This window comes from Cryptomeria japonica, chromosome 7 (assembly GCF_030272615.1).
Source record: "Cryptomeria japonica chromosome 7, Sugi_1.0, whole genome shotgun sequence".
NCBI lineage: Eukaryota > Viridiplantae > Streptophyta > Pinopsida > Cupressales > Cupressaceae > Cryptomeria > Cryptomeria japonica.
Genome location: NC_081411.1, coordinates 154720040 through 154730515, shown reverse-complemented (window position 1 = coordinate 154730515; position 10476 = coordinate 154720040). Strand labels below are relative to the sequence as shown.

At 33.4% G+C, this 10476-nt stretch overlaps 1 protein-coding gene and 1 long non-coding RNA gene across 2 annotated transcripts; one reads left to right on the top strand and one right to left on the bottom strand.

Annotated features, from left to right (window-relative positions):
- The first annotated feature begins 613 nt into the window (after positions 1-613).
- Positions 614-4646, top strand: LOC131078221 (serine carboxypeptidase-like 31). Its single transcript, XM_058015882.2, has 10 exons — positions 614-872; positions 2101-2208; positions 2304-2399; positions 2499-2591; positions 2684-2772; positions 2860-3147; positions 3303-3433; positions 3590-3685; positions 3879-3981; positions 4239-4646. The coding sequence occupies exons 1-10, from the start codon at positions 854-856 to the stop codon at positions 4380-4382; spliced, it is 1167 nt and encodes a 388-aa protein (XP_057871865.2). The 5' UTR covers positions 614-853; the 3' UTR covers positions 4383-4646.
- Positions 4647-6600: 1954 nt separating this feature from the next.
- LOC131856311 (uncharacterized) lies at positions 6601-7259 on the bottom strand. The gene is made up of 3 exons (XR_009358417.1): positions 6965-7259; positions 6773-6865; positions 6601-6686 (listed from the first exon to the last, which is right to left on the bottom strand). It is a non-coding gene; the product is annotated as an uncharacterized LOC131856311 (long non-coding RNA).
- Positions 7260-10476: the final 3217 nt, after the last annotated feature.

Sequence of the window (10476 nt, the reverse complement as noted above, 5' to 3'; positions counted from 1 at the left end):
CACATCGGCCCGAGCCGCGGCCCACGATCCGCTGTTTTCCGACATGTTCACGTAGTTTCATGTGGGCCCTGACGTTTGAAACAGCCGACTCTAGGACAGCTCCACGTCATTTTCGGTGGGTCCAGCGCCTGCACCAAATGGGCATGGTATGGGCTATGGTATGCATGGGCTATGCATGTCTCGAACATGTTCACGATGCATGTCGTTGGTACGACAGGTCACTTTTGGAGCCAGAATAGACGCATCCTACAATCTGTCGTAGATGGGGGTATCTTTGTTTTCACTTTGCTTATTGACTCTTTTTGGGGTGCATTACACCCTCCACATAAGGAGAGAGACAGGAGAAACGGAGAAAGAGAGAGCAAACGAAATAAACAGAGATGAATTGGAAAATTTTATGATACATCACCTATAAACACAGACACAGAGCTTCTGCTCTTTCATTACACTCAGAAAAAAACAAACAGAATCCCTGTATTTGGTGTCTGCTTCAGACTGTTGCTACAGTAAAAACTGCAGACATCCTCTTTTTCTTCTCATACATGATATAACTGTCGCTGACTGCCCTCATTCAACAAATATGTCAAGCAAAAATAACAACACAGAAATGAAATTGATTACAATTAATTCTGCAGTGGGGAGAAATCTGGCGGAAAAGAGTATGCAATTAATTCATATTTTGAATCTGTCCTGGATGCAGTGAATGAAGAGATAGGAGAAATGGAACTGAGCTGGAGAAGTGAGGGTTCACACGCTTGAATGAGCGGAGAGAAAGTCTGGGCTACGGAGGAGTAAAGGTGGGTAGTTGGGATTAATTCCAACGCCATAGCCTACTATTATCATTGTGCAAAGTATGAAGGTGTTAATGCTTGGTAAGTCACCCGTGTTTTCTTGAGGTTATGGCAAAATATGAGTCCTTCAAATAAAACCCTCGGTGATTCTTATGAACATATTTGTTCAATGAAATATTTGTTTGTGTGAATGCGAATACTTATGCTATTTTATCAGGATTCAGGACTAGGAAGTTTTTGCTTGTGTGAATGTGAATAGTTGTTATTTTATCAGGATTCAGGATTCAGGCAGTTTTTGTTTGTGTGGATCCTAACCCAATTAAAGTAGTATACAATCTTTTCTTAAGCCTATTTTCAGGCACCCAAATGAAAATATTGTGCTGGATAGCACTTATCTTGTGTGAAAACTTGTTTAGTCAACTCTATAAGTTGGAACCCAGTCAAAGAAAACCAAGGCAATCGAGATTTCAGCGACGTTCGCGTTGATTGTAGCAGATTCTTCTGCATTAGTTCACACCCAAAAATCTACCGGCCTTCAACACCATGCTAAATGGATCTACTTTTGCCCAACCTAATGGACCTACTACTAAGGTAAGATCAACCGTCATCTCGGTCCAATTCTAGAGCTCTTTGATTTCCAGGTAATTATTCTTAAGTGTCATTATGAGGCTTTGAAAGGTTTATTTATGTTAATTTTAATTCCACAGATAAGTTGTCTATTCAAGATAAATTTCTGAACTTAGTGTCTGACTTGCTCAAAGATGACGGATATGGTTCTCACACAGACTTTTTCTTGTAGATTTTATACCTGGAAGGTCCACCCCATATGCCCGCATTAAGTTATAATCCACAAATCCTTATACCTCTTACAACTATATAAGTATAGTGGTAAGCAGTGGGAAAATGGCAGGATTTAAGAGCAGAGAAAGGCAGTCAAGCTAGGATAAACAATGTCTGATTACCTGCCCTTCTGGGTATTTTTTGGTTTTTGTCTGATTACTGTTGCAGAGTCTATAGACAGTGGAAACACATGGAATAGTAGGAATAATCAAGATTTAGTAACCCATTTGCCCGGGCAACCAAAAGTGGGGTTTAATCACTATTCAGGTTATGTGACTGTGAATGAAGAAAATGGAAGAGCTCTCTTCTATTGGTTCTTTGAGGCTGCTACTCTCAAAGAGAAAAGGCCTTTGGTCCTATGGCTTAATGGAGGTGGTAGCATATGCCAGTTTTCTGTTAACTAAATGTGTTAGATATTCCCATGTTTGTGATTTATTGCAGTAATGTAACAGTGATATTCATTCAACAGGTCCAGGGTGTTCATCTGTGGGTTATGGAGCAACACAAGAGATTGGACCTTTCATCATAAATGCAGATGGAAAGACTCTTTCTTTGAATGAGTACTCATGGAATAGAGGTAGTTTCTTAGGACAATTTGCTTATGGATTGAATTCATTACTTTTTCTTGCAACAGCTTAAACACCACTCACAATTCTATGCTTCGATAATCAGAAGCCAATATATTATTTTTGGAGTCTCCCGTGGGAGTGGGGTTTTCCTACTCTAATAAAACATCTGATTACAAGATGTTAGGAGATACCATTACTGGTAAGAAGCTCAACCTTATCCTTACACTTCATATTCCTTAAAATATTTTATATTGAAATTCCTGTTTGAGACTAATATGAAGATTGGATGAACTGACAGCTGAGGATACATACATGTTCCTCCAAAACTGGTTGGGAATTTACCCCCAGTATAGAACGCATGAGTTCTACATTGCAGGAGAAAGCTATGCAGGTGTGGGCTCTGACTCATTTTCTATGTAGTGCCCTAAGAAAACTCATCTCTGTCGTAAATTAATGCATGTTCAATTGTCCTTGTTTTACCAGGGAAATATGTGCCTGAGCTTGCAGAACTCATACATGATCAAAATAAAATCTCCTCCAAGAGTCTTTATATAAATCTCAAAGGTTTTATGGTAAGCAATGTCTTTCTCTCAGCTTAGTTCTAATGCGAAACATTTTTTCACGATTGGAAATGTTGAAGTATACACTGATCAATTCAGGTGGGCAATCCTGAAACAAATGACGATAAAGATTTGCGAGGTCAAATGGATTATGCATGGAGCCATGCAGTTGTATCAGATGAAACCCACATGGCCATTGTAGAGAACTGTGATTTTGATTCTAATAATACATTGGACAACAAAAACTGCAGTGATGCTATAGATGAAGTTATTGAACAACTCAACAATATAGACATGTATAGTCTGTACACTCCTACATGCATTCACAAGAACACACCAAAAAGTACAGATAGTGGGAGAAACCAGTTAAGATATTCAACTAACAAGGTACATTTCCATGACTCAATGCTGTGAGTATTTTTTTCCCCTTATGATTCAATCACATAACTAGTGAGACTCTTTAAAACTGTGAGCTTAGTTTCCAAAATGTGCAAACTACCTCATGACTACTAATGTTACACATTTTTCAATTCTTTATGCAGATAATGAGGAGGGTCGGTGGATATGATCCTTGTCTTGATGACTATGCCGCAGTGTATTACAACAGATATGATGTTCAGAAAGCTCTTCATGCCATCAATGGTTCACACCTTAGAAATTGGAGTATTTGCAAGTAAGATTTTCTGTCAATAGTGGCAACCACATATATACCTCAACTTCAGACACACATAAATTTATAACGTTCAACAAAAAGACATTAGTTATTTTATAGTTCTAACCATTATTTAGCGACTTATAATTAAACTGAGAAGATTTTTCCAAAATACAGCTATGATATCTTCAATGGGTGGACAGACTTCCGAGCATCTGTATTGCCTGCCTATCTTAAGCTTATGGATGCAGGTCTCCGTATATGGGTTTACAGGTAAACATTATATTTTAAGTTCTGATTTGTTTAGATATCTTATTTGAAATTGTATAATTTTTTTCAATTATCTATTTATTAATATAATTTCAGATTAACACTTAAAATATGTTGCTTAAACTTATTTTTTAATTATGAACAATCTAATTCATTCAATAGATATTAATGCAATTACAAATAATGCATTCAACAGTGGAGACACAGATGGACGGGTTCCAGTGCTATCAACAAGATACAGTCTAAATGCTTTGCAAGTTCCCAAAAGTACTTGGCGACCATGGTATTATCAGGGACAGGTGAGAAGTTAATTCAATCTTCTTACCATTTATTGAATCCATCGAAAAAGATGCTGACTTAATATCAATTGAACCCATTTGAAATTAAAAGATGTAAATTTGACAGCATAAAATTTTTATAAACATAAATTTTGTAAAAAAATTATTGAATTTTTATTTGTTTACTGAAATATTATCAGAAACTTTGATATAAATACCTAGATTATACACATCTTTTACTTCCAAAATGATTTTTCAGAATCTGTGGATAATTGTAGGTAGGTGGGTGGACTCAAGATTATGGGAAGTTGACATTTTTTACAGTTAGAGGTGCCGGCCATGCAGTACCACTTTTTAACAGAGGCGAAGCTCTGTTTTTCTTCACTTCATTTCTTTCAGGGAAAGTTCTGCCGAAGCAATGACAATGACAGGCCTTCAGATTAATTTTTTGGGTTTTCCTCAACGAAGATATTTAGGTACCGTATGGAATAAAAGTATAGGTATAACAGGCGGGAAAGTTATATTTTAATCTAAATAATGTGAAAACAATATAAAAGTACGTGATCTGGGACAGCCTGCATCTATCCGAATATTACTATTCCCGTACTTATTGAAGGCTGAAATGACTAATATAAGAAGAACGCTGATGTATACTGCATGTTCAAACATTCATTGCATTTAATGGTTTGATCTCATCGTTCAATGTCTATATGCAACAGTGTCTTTATGATTATTGATGGCACACAACCCCATGTAATTAGATGACCATGAAATAAGTTATGAACTAACCTTTAAGCAAAATAATAGTGGAAAAGATCGGTAGTTGCGTTCGTTGAGTTTGATTTAATGTCTAATATTTTTTACAATAGTTCATTAAAAAACAACGAATAATGTGATTCCACATTAGTGAACAAATATCAGTCTCACGTTTGCACAAGTATTAGTGACTTTTTTTTGGGTGGGGAGGGGAGGTGGGCACTGGCTATCCAGGGGAAAATTTGCACCGCCTGGATAGCCGTGCTCCCTCGGTCCTCCCCCCGCCGCGTTGGTCTCTGCCCGCACGGTGCCCGTGAAACCCGCGAAAACACCTCGCCTCGAACCGCCTCCGGATTCCGGATTCCGGTTTCCTGCACATTTACCCCCTGCCGTTCCGTTTTGTGGATAATTTTTTTTTGATCATTTTAATATATGATCCTTTTAGAATTATGTTTAAAAAAATTATATTTTTAATATAACAATCCTAATATATCATAATTATTAATACTATTTTATTGAAGTGAGATTTATAGTCCATATTATATAAATATAATTAAAATAATAATAATTAAGAATTATAGAAAATATTTTTTTACTTGTAATATAATATTTTTAATGATATTATATATTAATAATGATATTTATAATTTAACTCTTTTAATAATTATGTCGAAGGCATCTTATTTGAAAGAGATGACCTCGGTTTTTCATCGAACGGCGGATAATGTTGTAGAAGAGAAGCAACACCATCATTTTTGGTAAAATGCACTCTCGCACATTCATTTTTTAAAAAATTTATTCCCACGTGTTTCTACATGGCCTTAGACAAATATTGGCATAAATTGCAAGTAAAAAAAAATCCCATAACATAGATATGTTAGAGAGACATTAATGTGCATCACAATGAGGTGTCAAAAATATATGAAACCTACAAAACATGAAAGCAATTTCCCCTATAAAGGTCAAATGCGTATGTAAAGATAGATATTGTTTGAATGTCAAATTCCCCTATACCCTTGAAAACTTCATTTATGATCAACTTTCAAATGGATCAATAAATTCCCTAGGAAGGCTCAAATAAGTGTGGTAGGAAACAATGAAATTCTAACCTTTGTGAAACGAATCTACACCTTCTACATGTTAAATTTGTCCTCTAATTTGAAATCTTTTCAAGACCTTATGAGATTTAGTAAGCAACATAATTAATATAGCTGAAATATGGAAGAGCCAAATATTTTTCATTAGAGAATAAGAATAAGAAGAAGTTTTAACAAATTGGTTATTTTTTAATTTATATATATAAATTTTTTATTCATAATTTATATGCCTAATTTTTAAAATATCTTTATTGTCCATTTTTCAAACATAGATAAATAAAATTCATACCTAGATAATCTTCAAATATAAATACCACCCCTTACAGAATACAATAGATTGAATGATGAGACAATGTTGAATGGGAAGTGGGAGACAACATAAATACACCAAGATGATGAATAGATATAATATAGAAATGAAAATATAAAGCATCATAGAGCTACCACCATGATTGGAAATCAAATCCATTGGAAATGCACATATCATTCATATTAGTTATAGTCACAATATGAGAGAACTCACACTACCAAATTTGTTGTCAAATATAAGCATAGGAGATATATCATTGCAACTTTGTATTATATATATAATAATAAATGTGACCATTGTGGAAGTGAGTAAGTCACTACACATAAATTTCACAAAAGCTTACAAAAGGATGAGCCAATTTTTCACATATACAATAGTAGTCTAACTCAAAAGTACAATATACAAATAATGTCTTTATCTTAATTCCAGAATCCACTCCCTCCAAGCTCTAATTTTAAAATAAAGTTAAAGTACTTAACGATTAATACATTGGAGAATAATACACTATAGTGATTAACCAAAAAAGTGTTGATCATGATCCTCCATATGAATATCATCAACACCTGAAAATACATATGAGGACATTATAAGATTAATTTTCAAATTGAAGACTCAAATTTGATTGAAGTTCATTTCATAATTTACTTACCGTTTCCGCTTTGCATTGTGTCCATTATTGTCATCATTTGATTAAGATCAATAGAAAATGGTTGCATGTTTTTTTGAGAGTTTTGTTGGCCATCTAAAGTTGCAATAACATTCACATTAATATATCACGTATAAAATTAATTTATATATTAAAGACTGAAAATTAATGAAGTTCACTTCACAATTTCATTACCATCTCTAGCTTGCATGGCATCAACTATTGTTGTTGTTGTCTTCTCAGGATCAACAGAAATCGGTACCATATATTCTTGATTTTTTTGATGATCTTCTAATGCTGCAATAACAAGCACATTCAACACATCAGCTTAGATAAAATTAATTACAAACTAAAGACACAAAATTGATTGTTTTTATTTAATAATTTTGTGACCATATCTAGTTTGTATTGCATCCATTGTCATTGATGTCTGGTTAAGATCAATAGAAAAGGGCAGCATATGTTGTTGATCTTTTTCTTTATCACCTGAAATTGCATTGAAGTACACATGTAACACATCAACTTAGATAAAATGCTCAAGTATAAAATCACATTACGTAATTAATCTAAACAATATTAAAATTGATAATTACCTGCAACAGTTTGTTGAAATGTTTGAGCTGAAATAATACTAAGCATTGATGGTTGATCTCTAGAAATTGTATCTTTTTGTTTAATTAAGTACAAAAAAATGGTTAGAGATAGGAATTGAGTATTTTTCAATAAAAATTAATAAAAATGTTTAATATTGACTAACTTACTATCTACAGCTTGTATTTCATCTGTTAGCATTTGGTTTAGATCAATGGAGAAAGGCAATCGACGTCGTCGAGTACTTTCTTGATCATTCAAACCTATAATAAACATATGTTTAACATATGAAATAAAAATAAGAAGTATTGATATGTGAATTACTCAAATACCTATGAATAAATGTACTCACCTTGCTGCATGATAATATCTCTTTCTTCTTGTATTGCTATGCCTGAGCGATTGGTGACCTTTTTTTTCTTTTGCTTTCTACATCTTGTAGAGGGGAATAGAAAAGTTTCATGCTCCTCAACTCTTTCATTTAAGTTTTCAGATATGGCATTACGTCTTTGATGAATAGAATGACGTTTGTGCATTTTGGTTGGACTAAACCATGGTGATATTCGTCTAATAGACATGTTCTCTGAGCCAGGGATTGATCTAAATTTGGAAGATGAAGCAAGAGATGCATTGATATCTTTTCTAAACCTCTCAACACACTGACTAAAAATGTTTTTTTCATCTTCACTGGTTGGTAAATTTTGGAGCAATGAATTTAAATAATCAATGGAACTTTGAAATCCATCATTAGAAGTATTAGATGATATCCAACCATCTGTAATAGAAATAATAGTGATTAAGTCAAAAAATATTTAAAAACAATGCATATTTCATTATAAAATGATGCTTTTAAGAATTACCAGTTCTTTGAGCTTCACCAACGACAACCCCATGCACATCTTGATCTTCTGAGGGTATGCAACCATCTACAATTGAAATAAGAATTAATCAATGATATGAATCAAAAAATCATTTTATACTTAATTATAAACATCATATCAACATTACCAATGATGTCAATTTCATGACTAGAATTCCCTCTAACTTCATCAATATCATCAATCAGTGGAGTAACATCATCTACAATTCAATAAGATTAATTTAGTTAGTATTGAAAAAAAATTATAATAATTAAAAATATAAATATTAAACTTAAATATGAAATGACACTTACCAACAACCTGGTCTTGCTCATTTGGTTTGTTTCTCTTTAGAATATCTAAGACCTTCAACACATGTTTGCATGTGTTTCCTCTTTTTGCCCAATCACAATCACACACATGCAAATTTGGTTCAAATTTCCTAACAAAATACCATTTTGTTTGAATTGTTTGGCTTCTTATCCTATATGTGTTAGGGAGGAGATCATATAGAAAACAATCTGCATCTGCTATATGTTTTGATCTCTCTAGAGCAGTTATGTAATATCTTTCCTTTTTGAAGTTTGTGAGGAATCCAGATAACTGCAAATATCTTTTATTTTTGTAGAATGGTTCTACTCTATGAAGAAGTGTATGAATAAGCCAATCCATTCTCCTTGTGCATTTCTTTGAACGATCACTTAAATAGTGACTCTTAATGTGGGAGTGGTATGACTCTATAGAAGCATTGGTTTCTTGATTTGCATGAGAGAAGTTTCGAAAATGTTTTGCCCACATTGCTATACAAACAAACATAATGAAGTCTTAGCATATACAAAAAACAACTTAAATTATGAAAATGTATACAAACAATAATTGATAACTTGATTATCTTACCAATACGACTCTCATCATGACACCAAGTATTTTGAAAGTAATCAATAAATTTCTTCTCTTCTTTGAATTCCTCCATAAAATTTTTGATCGATTGAGTAGTGATACCTTGATCATCACTTATTTCATACATTATCTCACCCAATCTATGAAATATATGTGCTGCAACATCCTTATTACTAGCATACCTGGATTACATAATAGAAGATCAAATTATGAAGTTGACGCGTGTAATTTACCATATGTTTTAATTAAAGATTGACTTACCTATACACATTCTTCAACCATGCCCTACGTACATGCCAAATGCATAACAATACTTGACAATCAAAGGATAACCTACAAGTTACATCATCAAAGCTTATAAGTGGGATTTTAACAAAATTAATTGTTAAATTGAAACTAGTTAATGTTGAAAATTAGGGAATATAAATTTTGATAAACTAAATATTAAGAAATTACAATCTCATAAACATAAAATAAGACTAATAAAACCTGATTGCTTCAATCTCTGCACTAGCATCATCTGTCATGAATGCATTGACATGCCAATCTTCTTTATCTTGTTTCCCTCTCTTGTAAACCTCCATCAACCATTCATTTATATCTTCAACTTTATTTCTTGAAGATATGGCCCATGCAACAGGCACACCAGCCTCTTGTTCATCAAATACGAGCAAGGAATATAATTGATACTACACATGAATAAACCATTGATAAGTAATTTTTTAGATAAAATAGACCACTAACTAAATTAAGATCCACAAATACAATTAATATGGTTCTACTTACCCCATATTTGTTTGTTGAAAATGTGGAATCCATTGCAATAATTGAGTTATGTGAATGTTTCACCATCATCTCCCGCATCCATGGTGTTTGAATGCCTATGATAAATGGAACATTTTCCTCATTGTTTGGTGTTTTATAGTAGAAGAAGTTATCTTTCTCCTCTTCATGCCACAAACATACACTTTTTGCATCATCTTCATTTTTTTGTGATCGAAGAGAGCGTACTCTTTTCCATGCATTCAATACATCCTTCCTCAACAAGCATGTGTCCCTCTTATTCATCAACTTTGTCAAACCACGATCCAAATAGTGTTGTTCACATATTGTGTCAATTGACACACCCATCAACAATAAGGATTCAATATATGATTTGCATTCATTTGATAATCTTGGTGCAACACTACTTCTTGGATCACCAGAAGGGTCATCCTTTCCATGACAAAATTCACCATTAGCATCTTGATGGCTAAACTCATTATATGTGATGATTGCAACATTTGGTCTACCATACATAACCTTAACATAAAAGTGGGCTTGACAACCCCTTTTTTGAGTAAACCTTCGTATCCT

Coding starts and splice junctions, on each gene's coding strand:
- LOC131078221 (XM_058015882.2), top strand. Junction 2,400..2,498: donor GTTAGGAGATACCATTACTG/GTAAGAAGCTCA, acceptor ATGAACTGACAG/CTGAGGATACATACATGTTC. Junction 2,592..2,683: donor TGCAGGAGAAAGCTATGCAG/GTGTGGGCTCTG, acceptor TTGTTTTACCAG/GGAAATATGTGCCTGAGCTT.